At 29.0% G+C, this 22,426-nt stretch overlaps 3 protein-coding genes and 1 long non-coding RNA gene across 4 annotated transcripts; 2 read left to right on the top strand and 2 right to left on the bottom strand.

Moving 5' to 3' along the window:
• Positions 1 to 2,360: 2,360 nt before the first annotated feature.
• Positions 2,361 to 16,000, top strand: LOC130890847 (uncharacterized). Its single transcript, XM_057795223.1, has 13 exons — positions 2,361 to 2,679; positions 2,731 to 2,917; positions 3,662 to 4,300; positions 4,733 to 4,980; positions 5,631 to 5,768; positions 6,285 to 6,406; positions 8,849 to 8,949; positions 12,885 to 13,079; positions 13,131 to 13,286; positions 13,429 to 13,619; positions 13,702 to 13,791; positions 14,238 to 14,350; positions 15,696 to 16,000. Exons 1-13 carry the CDS (start codon positions 2,575 to 2,577, stop codon positions 15,838 to 15,840), a joined length of 2,430 nt encoding a protein of 809 aa, XP_057651206.1. The 5' UTR covers positions 2,361 to 2,574; the 3' UTR covers positions 15,841 to 16,000.
• On the bottom strand, positions 9,422 to 10,617 carry LOC130890851 (uncharacterized). Its single transcript, XR_009058795.1, has 2 exons — positions 9,594 to 10,617; positions 9,422 to 9,502 (listed from the first exon to the last, which is right to left on the bottom strand). It is a non-coding gene; the product is annotated as an uncharacterized LOC130890851 (long non-coding RNA).
• A 2,700-nt stretch (positions 16,001 to 18,700) lies between the features above and the next one.
• Positions 18,701 to 19,542, bottom strand: LOC130890848 (proteasome assembly chaperone 2). Its single transcript, XM_057795224.1, has one exon. It carries the CDS (start codon positions 19,461 to 19,463, stop codon positions 18,750 to 18,752), a length of 714 nt encoding a protein of 237 aa, XP_057651207.1. The 5' UTR covers positions 19,464 to 19,542; the 3' UTR covers positions 18,701 to 18,749.
• Positions 19,543 to 19,662: 120 nt separating this feature from the next.
• LOC130890850 (protein lin-7 homolog C) lies at positions 19,663 to 21,741 on the top strand. The gene is made up of 3 exons (XM_057795226.1): positions 19,663 to 19,986; positions 20,037 to 20,437; positions 21,055 to 21,741. The coding sequence occupies exons 1-3, from the start codon at positions 19,950 to 19,952 to the stop codon at positions 21,208 to 21,210; spliced, it is 594 nt and encodes a 197-aa protein (XP_057651209.1). The 5' UTR covers positions 19,663 to 19,949; the 3' UTR covers positions 21,211 to 21,741.
• The last annotated feature ends 685 nt before the right edge of the window (positions 21,742 to 22,426 follow it).

Genomic DNA, 22,426 nt, shown 5'->3' on the forward strand with positions numbered 1-22,426 from the left:
CTTTAACATGAATAATAAATTTGATACTTCGAAGTAGATTTTTTAACCCTATAGTGAGCATTGTAGCAAATCTGATACACCATTCTTTTATATAACCTAACTTGAGTCTGACCAACATAAACTCGTTTATGCGCTCTGTAGCAGGTTTGATACAACCTGCGACACCATAAGGATATTATTCGGGCACGACTTATGTTGGAGTGTAAAATTGATTACTTTGTTGTTGGCGCACATGTATGTGCACAAGAATGTAAAACCTCCTTCGGTTTTTGTTGTTTTTTCTTAGTTATTGTTTTGTTTTTGTGTAACTGCTGGTTAAATTATAACTAGATGGTAAGTAATAAACGTGTTATATTAGATTTATTTCTGGATTGATAATTTTTTTGGTTGTATCAGATCTGCAACATAGCGTTTGTTGCAGGGTTAAAGTGGACAATAAGAAGCCATTATCTGAACGTGAGCTACAGGAAATTGCAGTGAATTTTTGGAACAGTGACGATGACTTGGATGTCAGCAAGTCTAGAGCATATTCGGAAAGTGAAATTCGAGAGCAAACTATCAATGACATGGACATTGATATAGAAAACCTACTTCTAAATTTATTTAGTATAGTGTCAGTTATGCTTTTTTCAAATAGTGGCTTGTGAGGATTTGAAGCTATCTATTTGTATAAATTTTATTGTTTTTATTTCAGGATATTTTATATTTATGTGCTAATTTTTTAAACACTGTGGACATAACAAATGGGTAATGCCTAATCAAATTAAGAAAAAATTCATTAGTTATTTCTGAGTCAATAAACCACTTCGTCGAACCAGAATCAAGTAAAATTTTTATATTATATTCAGGTAAAATAACATAAGGCAATTCACTTGCATCTGCTGCTAAATGGAATGATATTTGATATTAAGGTCGTTTCATGTTATGAGGCGTTTCTTGAAAATGTCTTTTTGGACCAGCAACATTTTTAGTATCAAATACGTGCTCTTGCAATTCATTATTTTTAACCTAACCTAATCATATCATATTGTTGCTCGAAATTATCATAATTTTTTTTAATTCTGTGTTATATAATTCTTCCAAAGTAAAAAATTATCTGGGTTGCATAGATTGCTCAAATGAATATGAATTTGAGTAATTTATGTTATTTTGAGTTTTTTGATGAAGATCTCATATTTGCACATAATACATATATAAAAAAATGATTAAATACACATTAATTTAACTACAAAGTTAAAATAAACGATTGCTCAAAATCTTCATCATTAACCCATACTTTATTTGGATTAAAACTTTCTTCTTCTCTTGGGAAAGAGCTGAGCTGAATAATGGAAGAGAAAAACATAAATAAGAGATTGAACGACTTTTACTAGTTTATGGTGTCTCAACCAACAAATAAATAAAAGTTAAAATTATTAAAGTTTAATAACAAATTAAGTTTTTGTTCGTATATTAATATTGTTGAGTGACATGAATGTAAAATACTGTATTTATAAAATAGCACTGTATCAATATTCAATGTGATAAATAAAAATTATACTTTTTTCTCTTTCGCACAGAGTTCATCCCATTTTTCTATAAACTCCCTACACCATTCACTCCACAGCTTTTTTTTAAATTTCTTTATTATAAAATGCTGGCCTTGATTTAACAGCTTCGATAAATAATTTAACGTTTAGCTTCATTGTTCATACGAGACAAACAAATCAAACTGTGAAATCACAAGCAACTTTAATCGCCAGTGGACAGTCTCAGGTATGATCATGTGTGTTTTATTTTGTACCGACAACAATTGAGTTGCCTGGAGAATAGAACCTGTAGTTATTAATTAGTTGCCGCAACTAAATAATCGCCTGTGCGTGGGGGTCTCATAAAATAACGTGTTCTATTTTTGTGATTAAAAAGTTGTTTAAAGAAAGTTGCCAGTGAGCGGCCCCCATTAAGATAATTACAATAGAAATATATCTTACTCAACTGAAAGTGAGTATTCTTAAACTCGCATTTTATATTATTGCTCTTGAGAACATAGGCGATCTTGCTAGAGTTGTTGAAGGAAATCGACTGTGGGATGCGTGCCGTCAGTATTTTCTTATAGGAACCTATGTTGGGTGACGACACAGCATATGAATATACTTATACTGTGGTGACGACATAATTCATGACACAAATAAAACTAATAGAATTGATATTGACAAGAATGTCAATGCAGTTGTACCAACTTAAACTGTTTTAATTGATATTCAAAGCGTGATCTATGATATCAAGCGTTTACTTGAGCAAACCCTTATATATTACGATGTCCATTATATTGAACGTTCCCAGTATGGAGTCGATTTATAACGTCATTTCTACTGTTTATCATATTTCGGAATTCACCAATCAACGAAAATCGATTAGTAGATTCTCATTAATCGAAGTTTACGATTATACGTGTGTCTATTGTATTTGGTGGAGTAGTTTTGTTTTTCCTTATATTTTAGGATTTTTACAGAAATATAAAGGTTTTTATTTGCTAGAATTATTTCAATTTAATGATAAAAGGCTGTATGTGAAAACAACACTTCAATTTCTAATATGGATAGATTGAAATCAAAGCTGAGTAAAATTTTGCACACAGTAGATTTTATAGCAGATGAAAAACTAAGTATAGAGGAAAATCTAAATCAGATTCTTAATCAGGTAAAATAATTCAAAAGACTATGTAAAACCATATAAAATTGTCATTTTCAGGTATTTGCTAAAGCTAATCATTTGAAAGGAAATAGGGAAAATCTTAAACACAGGCATGTTTCTCATGTTCAAAGATACATTCTACAAGTTTATCAACAATTTTGTGAAATAAATTCAATTTTAGATGTACTATTAGAAGAAAACATTGTTAAGACGCTAGATGTTTCACCTGTAAATAATGATCTAGGTAATGTATGAAGTAATAAAAAGATTTAATTTTAATGATTAAGCAATAATTTCAATTAGAAGATAGATGTACGTATTTTGTTAATCTCTAAGCCAATAGACTATATCATATCACCTTGCCAATTTCAGACAAAGCACAATTTAATTTTACTTATACTTTGAAATCTAAAAGAATGGAAGCAATATTTGCTTCAGTGCTTAAAGGTGAAGTTTGAAGGTTTTGAAGTAATTTGGAAAATATTTTTAATAATGAATAATTGCTTTATGTAGTGTGATTAAGTGGCTTTCCAGTTTTATACCCAAATTATTATTTTTTTTTGGAATTATTTTAAACAAAATGTTTATTGTCAAGGCTTTGTAAAAGCTGCTATCTAAGTGAAATAATAATCCAACTTTGCTGAGGGATATGAGAATGTACCTGATAGATTTGAATATTTTTAGATGAAAGATGTGGATTATTTGAGCTCTAATTATGATGAGATTTTTAAATTTACTTTTATTTTTTCTATTTCTTCTATTCCTGTTTATAACAAAATATTTTCTGATTTGACATATTACCTATACTACATATTAAACTGATGTGTTATTAAAATCTAATTCTAGTATGAAGTAAAAGAGATAGATAAAAAACTAATTACTGCAAAAAAGCAACAATGTCTGCCTTTAGATTTACATTTTATTGAATTCAAAATTATATTATGTGATTATATATAAATAAATTTTATATAATGAATAATTGTTTCAGATTCTAGCAAAAAAACTCCAACAGAACTTTTATCTTTTGGCCAAGAACTAGCTGAAACTCACGAAACTGAACTAGAAGATAAAAATTATGAAAAACAAAACTTGAAACAATCTTCATATGATTTTAGGCAAACATTTTTAAATAAACAAAATCTGTCTAATATAAAAGACTTCTATGAAAAAGCTTCCACTTGCTTCCAGACTGTTACAACCAAAAGTATTCCAATGCCTGGCAGCTCTTTTTCACATACAAATCAATGTCTTCAAAGAGATTTTGAAGTTCCAGAAAAAGACTCCAATACTGAATTCAAACAGTTGAAGGAGGTAGATAGTGAACATGAGCTGATAGAACATATAGAAAATAAAGAACAGTTGACTGATTCAATTTTATCACGTTCCATTATAGATAATAAGATAGATACAAGTATTGAAAATGAGTGCAAAAACTTGCATAATTACACAGCTTTAGATAAATTGAATAATTTCAAATCAAAAGTAGATGAAAATCCTGGACTTTTTGAATTATCGGAAGATTTCACTTTAAAACCATCAGGATCAGGGACAACAATACATAATTTCATTCCACGTGCCCAAGATAATGTCATAAAAGATAGTAAGAAACAGAAGAATATTAAATATGGTAAATGTTATTTGAAATACTTATTTAATGTATCATTACTTCTAAGAAAATTTGTTTTGAATCGAGTTGCCTCATATAGGTATAAATTTTCTTATTTATACTGAATTTTGAATACATTTATATATATAATTATAATCATACTTGTGAATATCTTAATAAGCAAATAATCTTTATAGACAAAATATTAGAACTGAATATTTCCTTTGGAAAAACTAGATATAGATCTGTTCACTAACTCGATTGGATTACTGCAATAGTGGGGGTTATAATCCACCATATACTACAGTTTGATTTAATAATAAACTAAAAAAAATTATATTTGGAATTTTCTCAAAAAACAATTTTACTGCGATAGATTGGACCTGACATAGGCTTAGAATAAAATGTTATTGAAAGGCCTATATGAATTTCTCAACAATTCTATTTTTACAGAAATCAAATTTAAAGAAACACCTAAAGTTGGTGAATATTGTATTGTTAGTCACATAGAATCACCGGATGAGTTTTATATACATGTTGATATAATGTCAGTAGAGAAAATTGCCACAGATGTAAATAATTATTGTCAGCAAGTTGAGACAGTCAATTATGCTTCAAAACAAGAAGCTCTAGCTAAAGTTGGGAGGTTTTGTTTAGCACTTATCGAAAATGAATCTTGGTATCGTGTTGAAATTTTAAAAGTGAGTAATATGCAAACATAAATTTTTAACTTGCTAATATTATTTAGATTTTAAAGTTGAACTAACACATATGAAGGTACTAATCTGTTCTTATTTGAAAAGAAAAAAGCAGCTGTCTACTTGAAATATGATTCAATACATCTGTACTTAGCTTGCATTCAAATTAAAATGAATTTGTAGTAAATATTTTATTTAAAAATCCGAATTATGAGCTGTAATCATTCACCCAGTGAGTCAATACAATTAATGTATTGTATTATTAATTTTAAGCCATTTGTAGTAAACTTTTTATTGCCAGTTATACGGGCTCCTCATCCATCTGTAGGGGTTTCAAAAAAAAAGAACAATTTTCTATACCAGAACCTATTTTACGTGACATAATGATGGGTAACAAAATATAAGAATGGCCCCGTGCAAAACTGTCTACCTATAAAGGTTTCAAAGAATAATTAGGTTTCTGGTGCAATTTTTGTCAATTTAGTGTTCTAGCAAACTTTATGTCGTTTATATACCAAGCTGTATATATCAGTGTGTAATCAATATTTTAGTAAATTGGATTTGATTTGTAAATTACTTTTTATTTAGTAGCTTATGCTTTCTCAGCTTTTATGTACATAATATGTTTTATATAAAATATCAAAAATTTGTAGATTGAAGAAAATGAAGATGTTTTGGTACGTTTAGTAGATTATGGAAACAAGGAATTGGTGTCTTACAAAAATTTACTTAATCTAACTGAAGAATTGAGCTCTGTTCCTATGCTAGCCATTTGGTGTCATTTTCCTTTGGTAAGGATTTCCATACTTATTGTTGATTGAATTGTACTCAAATATTTCTTCAAATGATAAAATAACATTTAGTTTTCTTCTATTTACATAATATATATAAAACAATAAAGATAGAACTCTTGTAGCAACAATGCTACTATCAAAATTTATCTACTTAGTATTCACGTTAAATTGGAATTTGTGCAACCATTGGTGACATTCTTACTAAACACATTGTTTACACTACCACATTCGCAGTTACACTGTTAAACACGCGTTTCGATAACCAAGTTATAATCTTCAGAGCTTGAAGGGAAACTGTTTACGTTGCTTACAGTTTACCTTCAGTCTCTGAAAACGATAACTTGGTTATCGAAACGCGCGTCAGGCATTGTAATTGTGAGTGTTGGTGTAAACAGTGTGTTCAGTAGTGTTCATGTTGATAAAAGATGTCAAGTTTTATTTTGTTAATATATTAAAAGTTATAAATAAACATGAATATTTGATATTCAGTAATATTGATGCTTATAATTCTAGCTATATCCTCCCGGTTCAACACGTTTACATAAGTTAACATCTTGGCCTATAACATCCATTGAAGCTATGAACAGTTTTTGTGAAGGCATTTGTTTTACAATAGTGTATGCCTCCAGGGAAAGGTGAGTTTTGTGCTTAAAAGTTTATATTTATTTATATGTAAATCAAATGATTAAGTGGAAGATGGTGCTGAAAAACGACTATAACCTTAACTTTCCCGACAGAAGACTTCCTCGGGAAATGGTATTCAGCCTCGATTAAGGTTTTTAAATAACTGGTAGTCAGATGAGGTGGACAATTGATATTAAATTGGATGCCACCAGTTTTATAACGAACGGCGTTAAAAGTGAATACAAAAGGTGGAAAATCTGTAAAAACCTTATAAATTCAATTAATAATAAAAACTAAACAAACTAAAACTATCCCCGGACACGATTATCCAAATTAATATTTATTGCTGTATAACAATAAAAAAAGTTTCAGCAACAAATAAATTTATTGAAAAAATAACAAATTATCCAAAAGTGCACAAATAATAAAAGTAGTTATAAATTAGAAACAACTCAGATTTATATATTAAAGATAAGGCAGCCTTCAACTGAATTTCCAGTTGTTGGAGTTGAGTTGAATTTGTTTGTTTGTGGTGTACCAGTTGAGACCTTTGGGTATGATTTAAATTCCAACCCGGCAGCTGTAAAACTGCGGGAAAAAAATAAAATGAGGAAGGAAACGGGAACACAGATGGAAATTACTAAAGAACAAATTTGAATAAAAGGAGTTCTAGCTCTAACATTTAAGAAAACTGAAATTATATTTTTTAAAATGTAACCAAAGAGAAATCTATTCTGTTCGTTCAGTTCCCCAAATAAATAGAAATACGAATTTATATGAAAACTATCTTACAAAATTTGCTTCAAACAAAAGGAAATCCATTAAGATAACTGAAATTTTTGTAAGCACAATAAAAAAGCAAACAAACTCACCAGCGAATATAAAGAATAAAATCACTACAAATTTACTAAAATTCACTTTGATTTAAGGTGTAGATATGTAGAAGAAGCATTCAAATACATTCTGAGGTTTTATTGAATTTTTTGAATGAAGTGGCAGGTCGATAGCAAATTATTTTCTTCAAAAACTCTTAACGTTAGAATAAATGAATCAAAAGTGACTACTGTGTTACAATACACGCACAAATGAATATTCAAAATGTTTGAAGAAAAACATAACAAGCCGAATGGCTTCAAGACTGCAGTTTTCTGAAATATTTGACATGAACAACAATCTATTATAAAATATCTTATTTTCTCATGAATCCAAGTTTATGTTAAATAGTGAGGTGAATCAATGAAATTGTCGATATTAGACGGACGAGAATTTACAATGGATGAAGAAGGGCCGTCGGTACACATATAGAGTTAATTTAATAATATTTAAGAGAGAGAGTAGGATAGGGAGATTTGTTCTATGGAGAAAAAAAGAAAGAGCATCAGCTTACCTCTCATTACTCTATTCTGATTGGTGTTTTATGTATAGTGTTTATATTAAATATTCAGTTGGAATAGAGCAGAGAGATATAGAGACTGGTATACCAATGTTCTTTCTTTCTCTATCGGCAGTCCAAGTCTGCTTGAACAAGGTTTTATACCATGCTCTCTATCAATAATATTAATTAAATTTTGATTGATGTTGAGTGTTGATGACTTAAAATGAAAGTGTCTTATTATTGTTTTACTTTTTAATGTCTCAATTTTTATTACTTTTTTATTTTCCTCATCACCATCCGAAATTTCATACTAGGAAGGACTATAATATCAAGAATGTCATTAACTCTAATACTAAACGCCCAGAAATAGTAAATGAGTATGGATTTTAAATCAAATGATAGAACTAATATTCTTTGATAAAACTCTCAACTATGTACGGTATAAGAAATTCTTACAAAAAGATTTAGTACTTCTATTGTCTAAGTTTTCTTCTAATCCTGTACATGCTAATATAGACACCTGGTATTAACAATACAGTGCTCTTTTCCACTTTGCATGGCCTATTCTTATGTAACTCATTACTGTATTTCCAAATGAATGGGTAGATAGAAGTACACCTTTTAACTCACCACCGTGATGTCCAGATATCAATAATTGGGATTCCTTTTTGTACGTGTACTTTAAAAGCTAAGCTTTTAAAATTATATTTGGAGAAATATATTGGGACAGCAACAGCTCCATATTTTGGACCATAGTTCTACTTTGGTCTACTCAACATCGAACTGAAGAGATGATCGAACTTTTCGAGAAGTCCAGAAACGACATTAAATTGGTGATCGGCTTTCTTACAGGTTACTTCAAACAATAGGTATGGCAGAGGGCAGCTGGAGATTCTGGGAGGAAGCCAAAGCATCTACTCTAAAAAAACCTTCCTATTTCAACACAAAATTTGGATACCTTAGAAGGAATAGTACTAACACCTCTCCCTATATATTTTTTTCGTATAAATGCTCTTGATTTTTGATCAATTTCAATAAATCACCAATACATTCATTACAGTGTGAATATATTTTTCAGCAATAATTCAGTAGCTATTGATTTCTCATGTGAAGATATTGAAGATACCATAGGACAGTTGCTGATGGATGGCAACTATGCTGTTCAGATAGTAGAAGGTTGTAAGTAGTATTTCAAAATGTTTCTTATAACTTTGTAAGAATATTTACTTTCAAATATTATTTTACAAAAATTAATATAAATTACTGATACACTTCGTGTATCCAAAAAATGTTGTTAACCCACAAATTACTAAAATTTTTTTTTATTTTACCTATTTTTTTTAAGATAGTTGGTGGTTTTACTTTATTTTAACGTAAAAAATATAAATGTTTTTATTAGCTGTCTATATATGACATGTTCTTTTAAAAGGATAGTAGTAAAATAAGTAAAAAAATATATTGTAATAAAAAATTACAATTATATTTTTATATATTATTGGGAGTAAATGAATATTACATTTTTCACACAAAAACTAGACTTTTTTTGTAGTATCCACGTAGAGACTGTTTTTCCTGTTAAATTAAAGATGGTCATAACGTCATATCTTGAGACTAGAGTCTATTTTTTCATTAAAGCGTTTGTGTATAATAGTTTTTCATACTTTTTGTGGCACACTGCTGAATATCAGAATTCTACCTGTGGAGATTAAATTCCTCCACAGATAAAATGCATCTACAATGGAAATTATTAACTAAACAAATGTTTTAACAGTTTTAGTGATTTGAAAACACTACAAAATTTTTACAAGTTTTATTAATATTACCTTAAACAATGGCGTTTCTCCCAATCTGACCAAAAATACGTTCTAAGGCATCTTTGTACATCCTGAATAAACTCTACTCATCACAATGGCGTTTGTCTGATAAGAAGCCAATAATATCTGAGATTCTAAAGTTTTTATGGCATCTTTGTACATCCTGTATAAATTCTACGTTAAATAAAGCATTTTTGCACCGTCCTTTTGACTGCGCCCCGTATAAGTTGCTTATGCCGTTTTGGCTCGTCTGGCTACGCCACGTATCCGCATTTTTTTTCCACGCTGCGCCATTTTTCCTCCACGCCGCCAATTTTTTCCGTGCGTGGTCTTCGAATGGAATGGAAGGGGAAGTTTCAAGCGATCTTTTACCTACTATTTTTACTAGACATTTGACATGTTGAATAAAAAAATGCCAAAACTAGCACTCGTAATCAAACGCAAATTTTTAAATAAAAAATTAATTAAAAAAAAATAAATAAAATATTATATATACAAGAAAAATACTTATCTAAATAATGGATTAGACTAAGTTCTATTTAACCTACAGTAACGCTCTATCGCTCTTCTGTCTTGCTCTTCTCTAAAAAATCGGTTGAATCGTTTATATGATAACGGTTCAAATAAATTTATATGGCACTGGGATTTTGCCTTGTTGGTCCCCATTTTGTCTTCTTCTAGAACGATTCCAAAATGTTGTAGGCTATGTTTCTTCTACATTCAAGTTGAAACACTTGCTGATCTTCTGTTCTGACTAACTGCCATGTGTTCTGAATAGCTATGTCAATACCTTAAGCCAACCAAGGAAAGTACAATTTTTTACCCCTTATGGATACACGGCAAAAACTTATATTCTGATCGCTGCGAACTTTCTAAAAAAAAAACGTTTTACTAAATGTCAAAATGACAAATCAGTTTTCCCGTCTCTTTGTCCAACCGATATTCATATTTGCCCCTTTCAGATTTTTTTATAGTTGGAACACTAAGTACAGACATTTTAAAATTCTTTTGTCTCTTATGGTACCCATAGCAAAATGCCTCTATTTTTCAATTCGTCTAGTAAATGCATCGACGAAAAAATTATCCAGTTTCAAAATTTCGAAAACCTGAGTTGAAATCTTAATTGGTAAAAATTACGTGTCACTAGATGGCACTGAATGTGGCTTCTCTAGCGATGAACAACAATACAATCTGTAAGGGTGTTTGATGTTGTTTAGTTTTATTATGTGCTTTTAATGATTTTTGTAAGATTTTCTTTTTGTAATTTCCGTTATTTCCTAAACGTGTTTGTGTGGTTAGAACAAAAAGTTGTGTTTAAGAAATGGTCTAAAAATTTCGAAAATTGAAACAACATCTTGGAATATGTTTTAGTCAGAAGCAGACCACTAAAATAAGATGAAGCGGTTTGTAAAGCGGGACATTTCAATTAACTCTTACTAATGTTTATAAAACAACATAATACCTCTATTGAAGTTTGAAAGAAAATTAACAGATGTCGTAATTTTCGTGAATAGAAATGTAGTTTGATCATAAATGTTATATGTTGAATTAAATATCCATTACCGCCGCGACATCTTCTAACTGAAATAATGTAAAATAGCTCAGAATAATGCATATATTTTAAAAGTACAGTAGTAATATCTGAGTTAATATGTTGATCGAGCCAAAATACATGTTAATGACAAAACAAACATTGTTCAACGCACACTTCTACGTTTTATTTTGTTTCTTTTCGTAACGAACCTTCTTTTAACGACTCAAAGAAGCCTTTACTTTATAGACCGTTAAAAATCAGATATGGGACCACTTCACTTTAAAGACTAAGTTAAAAGACCCTTTAATTTAAAGGAACCTTTAGTTAAAGTTCCAATTGGGGTAGGATCATGAAACCGGCTATAAATATGTTGATTTAGTTAACTTTCTTATAGTTTGCTGATGTCAGCTTATAATAAGGAATGGCAGATTTCTTTTTTTTTCTGCTTCAATAGAATTACTTGTCTAGTCTTAGAATGAAAGAATCTTTGAATAAAATATTCGAGAAGAAAATATATTGTAACATACCACTTATTCTATGAGTCCTACATATTTCGTTGAGGTTATTATATGTAAAGAATCATAATATCACTGTTGAAAACCGATTTGTTTAAATTTAATAATTTAATATTTTTATTGTAACATATAATATAACATTACAATTAAAAAAATTTCCTAATTTATATTTTTGCATCTAAATCTAGAAATTTCATTGATTTTGAGATAAAATACCTTAAGTATGAGCAACTTTGAGCGCCATTAGTAAAATAGAGATTTCCCATTATTTTGTGACGTATGTTAAACTAGTAGTTAAAATTTTCACCCTTAGATTGTGTTAGTTTGATCATAACAAATTTTCTTATCATTTAAATATAAGTGATCTTAGTACTAAACTCATCATGGAAGTTTTTTTTTCCTGTTACAGGGGATGTGAATAGTAGTGAAGACGTATGATGGAATTTTTTTTAAGTATTCATATTAATCACAAAGCAAGATAGTGACTGAATAAACTACTTTTAAGTTCATCGGCCACTACCAAATGTGTTAATTTGTAATTTAATATGAAATTATAAATTTATTCGAAGTTATATTTAATATTGTTAACATGTATTGATGTGAATGTTTTAATAATGTTTGAAAAGTAATTTTCTATTTTGATATTAATAAATGATTGTGAAATTTTATGAAGTATTTCATTTGATATGTAATGAATGTATTGAATGTTGAAAGTATTCATTTGGAATTACCTTTCAATTTATTTATCAAAAGATGAAATATGAAATGATTGGATCAAGTAACAAATATTACATTTTTCAAATGTAAAAAGCTAATGTTAACTTCTCTCATTTTATTTATACAAATGAAAAGAGCTTGCAAGCTATTTTCTTACACATTCAACATTAGCTATTGAAAATCTTCTCCTTATGATCAACATAGTTCTATAAATTGATACACCACAAAGGACTAAATCCATTTATTTGCTGCAGTACACACACTGTATTGAACGTATAGTATAACCCTGTAACCGTCTTATATCTATATAATAGATAATCTTGTTGTGCCAGAACTGGTCAAAATTGCTCTTTTTACTTCGACTTCAAGCACTGTGACTACACCGACATACTTTCCATGTTCAGAAATTCACTATTACCTGACGATATCCAGTTGTTAGGCTTTAGGAACTAATAAATACCATTAGCGTTAATTGTGTTTTACCTGTCTTTGATAAGTTTTCCAGTATGTGTATTCACAAAATTTTTTCTTCAGATTTAGATAACGAAAATGATGTTGAATTGGACAGATTTCTACACGATATAGACACTGTAGAACCTGATAATATAAATGAAGCTGTACTTGGATATGATCCAAGAGATGAGGCTAGAATATGTAGATTCACAAAACCCGATGGAACTTGTTATAAAGGAAAACACTGTAAATTAGAACATTTTTTTTTACCACAAGGTAAACAGTGAATATATTTGAAAATTTGATTGATAATAAATTTTTTTGCAGATGGTTTTACAACAGACAAAGAAAATATATTTTCTGAAGCTATGTATTCGTTGATATTACCTCCAATTAATTCTACAATCATGATTCTTATCACAAGTTATATTGATACATGTAGATTCTATGGACAAATTATTAACAACCCTCATAAAAAAGGGAGTAAGTAATATGTTACACGGTTTCTAAAATTTGTTGAATAAAAAATATGGTAAAAGTCTAAAAGAATGTATATCAAATTTTTGACTCAATAATTCAATGTGGAAACCAATTTTCTTATAATAAAAACAACTTTTTATTTCAGAATACTCTCTAGACTATAACATGAACTTGTTGCTAAAAGAAATGAATTCTCCTCAAATTATTAAGACTTATGAATCTTATAAGATAGCACCGGCTATTGGAGAAATTGTTATAGTTAAATGTAAAAAATGGTTACGTGCAATTGTACGAGAGATAAGAATAGATGAAACTGGGGTTGCAGCAGAAGTAAAGGTATTTATGGTATATAATTTATATATTTTTTATTAAAATAAATAAACTTTTATTTATTATTCTATTTAAATAATCATTTTAGTTATTCATAGTGGATACAGGCGACAATATTACAGCTTCCATTGAGTCAGTAAGGAAAATAAAACCACATTTTCTACAGCTACCTTTCCAAGTAAGTACTCAGCACATTATTGCCAATCCTTCAACCTTTGTTTTCCTTACGAGCTTGTTAGCAGCTAGTGATTATTTCCTTATTATGGGTTCAGTAGATCTTGCTTTTAATACATTTTTTATGGAAATTATAAACTTCATTATGTGTAGCTTCCTTCAAAACTTTCCCTAATAAAACCTATTTGTTGTCTTGCACTATCCCATCTTGCTTTTAATGAATTGTTTTTAGGGAATTATAAATTACTTTATGGTTAATTGCCTCCAATATTCTCTCAGATGGGTGACAGTGTTCCAATTTGATTAATAGCAATGTAGAATAACAATTGCAATGATTTAACGATTTTACTACCTATAAATATAATGTCATGCTTACTTGCAACATTATTTTCTCAATGATTTTAATACCAGTTTAATTTTTATGATCCCATAATGATTTACTCATTTTAGGTGGTTGAATTCTACATTTATAACTACCAAATGTCAAAAAACAGCTCAGCTCATGATGCCAGAAAATTCTTCAATGAAAATTTGTATTTGCACAACTTTCTTGCCACAACAAAGTAAGTAACTACAAAAAAAAATATTTGTGAATAACTTTGTATAGACTGTGTTCGAAACAGTGTAAAATTGTATTACAGTATTAAAAAACTATGAAAACTATTGAGTATATAACGATACAAAATTTTATCTATTCTAGAGTAAAAAATTTGAAAAATTTTGTTTGTTTCTCTCAAATCTACACCTATTGTGTGTACACTGGATCCCATTTTTGGTTGAGACTGCACTATATTTCAGCTATTATTAAAGATATAAACATACGGTTTTCGCGACCCTGTATCACTTTTTTGTAAAACTTTTTAAAATTTTCTAACACTTTTGTTCCTGAATACAAGGCGAAAACAAAAATGTTCATTTTTGGAGATGTTATTATTTCTCAGGTCCTATATAAGATAAAATGAAAACCACTTATAATTACATAAAAGTCAGTGGCGTATATAAATTTTTTTTGTTTCTAAATGTTCTTGATTTTAGGTCTCTTCTGTTTCAAAATTAGTTTTTTTAATAATTTTTAAAAGATAGATAAAATTTGACGTTTCGTCCTTATCCAAATTTAATATATATATTTAATACTGAGATACATTGCAGTCTCAACCAAAAAGGAACACAGAGTACAACGTATTGCTAGTACAAAATTATAAGTATATATGGCATATTATTTTTAAAGAAACGCAATTTATATATGTCAATATTTAAATGATTCCAAATATTGAAAAACTTGAAAATTCCTTGTTTCTCGTGTGGTTTTTTTGAATTGGCTCAATAAATCTACACAATTTCTCATTATTTTGCATTCTTCGGGTAAAAAGCTGATATCCCATTGCTTTTACTTTATAATCTCGATGAAAATCAAGATACTTATGATTGAAGAGTTCTTGAACAGCATTAAATTATTTCAGGAGTATTATTGAATATTTGAAATAGTATGCAATTTTTTTCATAATTTCTTTTTTGTCTATAATACTTTGTTGCAATTTTAATCTATTTTTAAAACATAATTGTAGATTATATATCTTCAATTGTGATAATGATGTACTGTTAGAGAACCAACGTCTCCTATAGTACAGTGCTCAAGCTATACTCTATTGTAAAATTCATACATTATTAGTTTTTTGCAATATCTCCTGTGTAGAAATCACTTACAAAGGGGAAATAAGAAACAGCATTTTGAATGTCACTATTAAAAATCAGTCGATCGTTGCTGCTATTGATATTAAAAATTTGCCACAATCAGATAATGACTGCAAATCCAATTTTCCTGTGCATGGATATAAAATATTTAAAGATTTTAACTGACTTTTTTTAATGATAAATAGGCAGTATTGTAAAATTTTATATATATTCTAGGTCCTCGAATGCCCCTTTAAAAGTAGAGCTTAAGAATCTCAATGGAAGGATGGTAATTGGATCAACATTAGAGAAAGAGGGTTATGCTGAGAGAAGAACAATAGATATCCATGTTTCAGAAACGTGTAATTTAGATTTAGGTTGAGTCTAATTACTGCCAATTTGTGATGTATTTTATTATTAATTATTAAAACGACCAAAAAGTAATAGAATTGAATAAAATGTATATTTAAATAAATTGTGAGCATTTTTACTTGTTGATATATTTATATTTAGAGTGAATAAACGTTACATTATAACCTCAATAGATCTCTTTCCAAGTACAGAGGTAGTGTCTGGGAAGGTCATGTCCTCATTCCTACAAGTTTCTAGTCTAAACATTTTCTACGTTGGCGTGTGAAAGCAGAATATTGTGTAACTAGTTGAGTTTTTTCTTATTTTTTATTAGTTGCTTCTCAAAGCGGCGTTGTTCTATAACAAAAATAGTGAGAAAGTAGTACATTTTTACTAAGAATAATTCTTATTTCATTCAGTTTTCCGGAGTAATTATTTAGAGTGATCCATAGGAATCCGCCTGGGTACTTCTCTATCGGGTTTTTCTCATGAGACTATTTCTTGTAGAAGCATTTTCCTGGAAGGTTCTTTGCCATTAAAATACTTTTGCGCTACTTTTTGGGAAAGTATATTCCTGAATCACCGGGAACTCTAACCGTATAGCAGCAGTATGATTAGCTGCCGCTTTTATGAGCTTATTTCAGATTCTATGTGCATGTTTTCTTGAAACCTTGATCAATAAGATTCTCTCATGCATTATTTTTTCGGATAAAAATATAATTTAATTATATATTATAAACTGTAATTTACAATGTCATATATCAATTAGTTCATTCATTATAATTATTAGAATTGATAATTTTTTCTTTACTTTTAAATTAGTTTCGCATATAATATTTTTCTTGATCAATTACCTATAATTACCAAGTTAAGAGGTACTCCTAACACATTTCTGTAGTTTGAAATGATTTCGTTTTTATTGCATGAAAGTAATGATAGAAATGATTTTGGCAATAAATTTTTTAATAAATATTTGAATTTTTAGAATGTTCAAGTTTGTAGTGATAGTACTTATTTTTTAATGTTCTGTTATGATGATATCTGTTTAAGGCTACCAATCAGATTTATTAATTTGCATTTGAATTTTTGTTTTTGATATTAGCTTTAAATCATAATTTTTTTGTCAAAATATTAGAAGTTTCATAATTTTATGGAATGTTGGATGATGAATATGATGCTAGATTTGAAATAATAACCATTTTGCTTTTATTGTAAGTATTTACTAATACCCTTGTACATATAAATTTTGCAATTCGCTAATTGTACCCAAGTAATTACATGAAATGTTTCATTGAAACCGTACATATAGAAAAAAATGTCGTTAACTATTGTAGCATAAAATTTATTTTGAGATAATAAATTTCTTAAAAATCAACAAGAATTTGATAAAATTATTTATTAAAACCAGTGGAAACTGAACCACCAATCTTGATTAAATAACTTAATACATTCAATGGGCAATAATAAAATATTTTAAACAAATTGAACTACATCTGTACCTATATTATAGAGGATTTCTCATAAATAATGTCTATTTTCAATGTTCAATTGGTTTATAAAATATTCGTACAAAAAGAAAGTCTATCATTTTCAATAGTTTTAACCCAACGTTCAGCAAGCTCCAAGACCTTGGTAAATCAATTTTTGGGGCCTAGGAGCAAAAAATTGTTGCACTGCATTTTCAACGTTTCATTTGTTTTAAAATTTTTCCCACGCCAAGAATTTCGCCATGGATCTGAATAAATAGTAATCTGAAAAATGTTGGCTGTGGTAGGATTTCAATACCACCAAGTTCTTTGATCCCATTCTGCGTAACTTTCGCAGTTTTTGATTTATCCTTGTCTTATAAGAGAAGCAGGTATCAGTTACTAAACCTATATATTTCTCTTCATACATCCGCATCAGCTGTCAACTATATACATCGGAGTTGAAAGCTCGACACACAACAAGACTTTCCACTCTAATTGACATCTATTTGGAGCCGGTTCTGGTGATTGTCCTTTATCTAACCACTGATTATGGTGGGACGAGGAACTCACACCTCTACATCTTGATAATTTGATGTTTTTACTACCTCTACCAAATGATTTTAAATGACGAGGTATGGTATCTTTATAAGGTTCAATGAAGTCTGATAATCTGCGAGTGATATTACTAGGTTGGTTTTCTACTGCTTTCCTTCTAACCTCAATATGCCTCGCAGGTGGACGACCTGCATCAAATCTCCACTATTAAAATGATTAAACCTACGCTGCGCTGTTCGTTTATTAACTGCCTCTTCCCCTTCAATGTCACATATTTTTCTTGCAGCTACGGCTACTCTGGACTTTTGTTTCTAATAATATCTTAAAAATGCACTAATTTCATATTTATCGCACTCCATAGTATTTAATATAAAAACGTACTGCATCGCCAATAAACAGAGAGAATTATTAAACGAAAGTGAAGCTATTCTTCATAGAATTTTAGAGATTAGCCTAAACACTTTATGACATGTTTAAATTAAAGCATAGGAGTTTTTACATTATTTATGAGAGACAGTATTTCACTATTAAAAGCTCAATATTGAACTTTACTAATTACCTAACAATATTAAGTACAAACAAAAATTACTTTTTACCATTCATTCAATAAACAGAATGCCCAGTGACAACTATTAGTTCAGTTAATCTGGTCTCTATTTCTGAAAAAACATATTTTCTCCACTTTTTCATTTTGAAGTGATGTAAGAAAATAGTTTCAAGTAAATCTGTTACCAATAGATTGTGAGATGAAAAATCAAATGAATAAACAAGTTTTAATTTGTTTTAGCATGGTTTTGGTGATATTTGTCCTGGTTCTGACAATATATATTCTACTCTTAGTAGGATAAGAATTGAAAATACAACAAATTATGACAAATACTTATATTCAATAAATTGATAATGATTATAAATTTGTTCAATATATTCCAATAGGTGGAGGGCCACCAAAAACCAAATCCCAAGATCTAGGATATTGAATCATTTTTGGCATTTTCACATGTAACACCTGAAGTACTTTTTCTAACACGGCCTGTGCATCTGGTCGATTATCACCTTCACTGATGTATTTTCCCAACAATATACATTTTAATCCTTTTGATAACACTGCATATAGATTCAAGGCAAATCCTGCACCATTTACACGATATTTGCCAGATAGATCTTTGTCTAGTTGCTCCATATCTGGTATGTTACACACATTATTTTGCAAATTATCCAAAAAATAGAATCTCTTTTTATTAATATTCGGTAATTCGTAATCGAACGCACTGGATAAAATGATAATTTGCTTAAAATTCAAGTTGTTTATACAATTATAGATGTCTTCAAAAAATTTGTTTGCCATTTTTGAATCTAATGTAGACCTCAACTGCATGCAAGCCACTTTTAACTTTTCATTTGAATACAATTCACATGCCATACAGATTTTAGGTGAACTAAAATCATAAGGATCTGCGCCAACAGAAGAAACTATTGAAGGATGCCACAACGATGCAATTTTTTGAAAATCGAATGTTTTAATGAGTAGATCCAATGTTAACTGTGGAACATTGCCCACTGAAACGCTCGGAATTAACAGTGTAAATTCATTTAGATCTACATTTTCAAAAAATTTTAATATCGGAGGCATCTTCTATTATATACCTAGATTTTTGATATCAACTATAAATGACTAATCATAAACAAATCAAAATTTTATAGGTTAGATTCTTTTTCTTGAATACAGGTTCAATTGTTAATTTTATAGATATTTCACCCGACGCCTTAATAGGGGTAGGAATGCTGCTTTTGTAATTTGTACGTGTAGACTTGATAGACTTGATATTATTAAAAAATTGTGATTGTTACACATTTTTAAAAATAGGCATATAATAATAGCGTTTGTTAAACCATGATAATTTATGTGAGTACAGAAGTATCCACACCACAAATCTAAACGCCGAGAGTTTGTCGTGAAGTAATTAAGAAAGAAGACTTCTTGTTAAAAGTTGTATGTTGACGTTTCTGTAGTGTTTTAAAATGAAGTCGTAGATTAAAAATATTATCTTATGTATTTAATAAGGTCGAATTCAGTAGAAAGACTGTATTATTGAATTTGCAACAATTCGGATACACCATGGCTCAAATATGCGAACCTTTAACTCTCTCAAGAGGTAATTTAGTTAAATGTGTGTTGTATGTAAACTTTATAAGTATATTTCAGATATAAAGAGGTCGATTGAGCTTCTTGAAAAACTTCAGAAAAGTGGAGAAGTACCTGCAACAAAACTTGCGGCTCTCCAAAAGGTTCTACAAAGCGATTTTCTCAATGCAGTTCGTGAAGTATATGAACACGTATATGAAACTGTAGATATACAAGGTTCTCAAGATGTAAGAGCTTCAGCTACAGCAAAAGCTACTGTAGCAGCATTTGCAGCAAGTGAAGGACATGCACATCCTAGAGTAGTTGAATTACCTAAAACTGATGAAGGGCTTGGTTTTAATGTGATGGGTGGTAAAGAGCAGAATTCGCCAATATATATATCTAGAATTATACCTGGAGGTGTAGCTGATAGGCATGGAGGATTGAAGAGAGGTGATCAGCTTTTAAGTGTAAATGGAGTGGTGAGTACATATTTGCAGTCCTTAGAAGATAATTTATAAACAAATATTAAATCAATATATAAACTTTCAACATGCCCTTATTTTATTATTACACATAAGATGTTTGATTTTAATTTTAATAAGAGTGGCAACTTTTGCATGAAATATAGAAGTATGTGAAATAATAGAAGTAATTTTTCCCATGGCTATTATTTAGAATATTGCTGCCTTTTTTTTATTATGACTGAAATTAAATGTCACCTAGTTTTATTGAATTCTCTAAATTAAAATAGCTATGGGTCATCAAATGAAGAGAAAACATACTTTTTAAAATCTATTTCATACATTGATATTTTCCATGTAATTTTATAGATTGTATACATTAGTTAGAAAATTTGGTATCCAATATAAACAGCTTATTTATGAATATTTTGTGGCAACTCTGAAAAAAGGGCCAAAACAATTTTTATCACAATGCTTTATATTGATTAAATTCATTATGTTCAAGTTTTCCATCTCTAATTAGTGTTATTTTTTATATTTTATCGATTTTAAGAATTTACCAGCACTTGCTATATAAAGTAGTTTCTCTACAAACCTACACCAATCTATAACAAGTAATAAATTATTATATTTAGTCTGTTGATGGAGAAAACCATGAAAAAGCAGTGGAACTTTTGAAACAAGCTCATGGATCTGTAAAATTAGTAGTTCGTTACACCCCTAAAGTGTTGGAAGAAATGGAACTTCGATTTGACAAACAAAGAGCTAGAAGAAGACAGCAGTATAATTAACTCTCAAACTAACTGTATGGAATTTATTACATTCTCATTTGAGATTATTTGAAGAAATTCTAATAAAATATTGACGGTTCCTTTGATAAGAGATGACTGCATCAAATAAAGTGGGATAATTTAGATTCCCAAACAAATAGTATTAATTGAGAATTAGTCCTTTACAAAATATGTATAACATACTGATAATAGTGAAGCATATATTTTTAGCTTTCAATACCAAACATTAATGATTGACAAGTTAAAAGCACCATTGATGCTTACATTTTTAGTGACATGATGAATGCTCTTAATGTATAGATTAGTTATTAATAAACATATAATTATGTGTGTATTTTTAAAAAATAACAATTTTGTAGCGAAGAAAAATATTTATCTTATGAACCTTTTTATTGGAATATTTAATTTGTTTGGCATCTGAAAACAAAACTTTAGCTACATTTTGCTTCAACAATTTTCCAAATCTTGTGTGCAATATTATGTAGAGTGTATGTCATATATAAAGATTGAACAATAAATGTTAATGAGAAATTTAATTGGTATTTATTTAACCACATCTTATATAAGTAGGTATTATCTGATGAAATTCATCAGAAAGCATTTTTTGACAGTAGTCTTAGGAATGAATAATATTTTGTAATAAAGGAATCCAGTCTAAAACACAAATAGTAATAATTTGTTATTACTAACAAATAAATTTTATGGGTTTCAAGTGATTATTGTTGGAGGCCTAGGAATTAAAATAAAAAATCTTGCATTTGATGATTATATTTTTATACATTAAATACTACAAATATTGAAAGCTTATAACACGCTGGAAAAAAACTAAAATTATTAATATTTCGAGGTAATATTCGAATGACAATTTAAAATAAATAAGTCATGTACAAATAAAAAATTGACTAGATATAATTTTCAGACTCTCTAGAGTCTAGAAAGTGGAGTATCTATATATTAATTTCTTTATGTAGTTATATTATGTGGAATTAATTTATACTAAAATGCACATTTAATTTTTATGTATATTTTTTACATTTTATTACACCATCCTATAAGAGATAAGCTCAACATATGTTAATTTTTAATATTACTTATTCTTGTGGACATGTATGTTGCTCAAATTACAACTTACTTATATTTAAGCATACTTGACTAGAAAAAAATAGACGGTTTCAGAAATCCTTCCAAACGCAAACTATTCTTACTACTTCTAATG

Source organism: Diorhabda carinulata, chromosome 2, assembly GCF_026250575.1.
Source record: "Diorhabda carinulata isolate Delta chromosome 2, icDioCari1.1, whole genome shotgun sequence".
NCBI lineage: Eukaryota > Metazoa > Arthropoda > Insecta > Coleoptera > Chrysomelidae > Diorhabda > Diorhabda carinulata.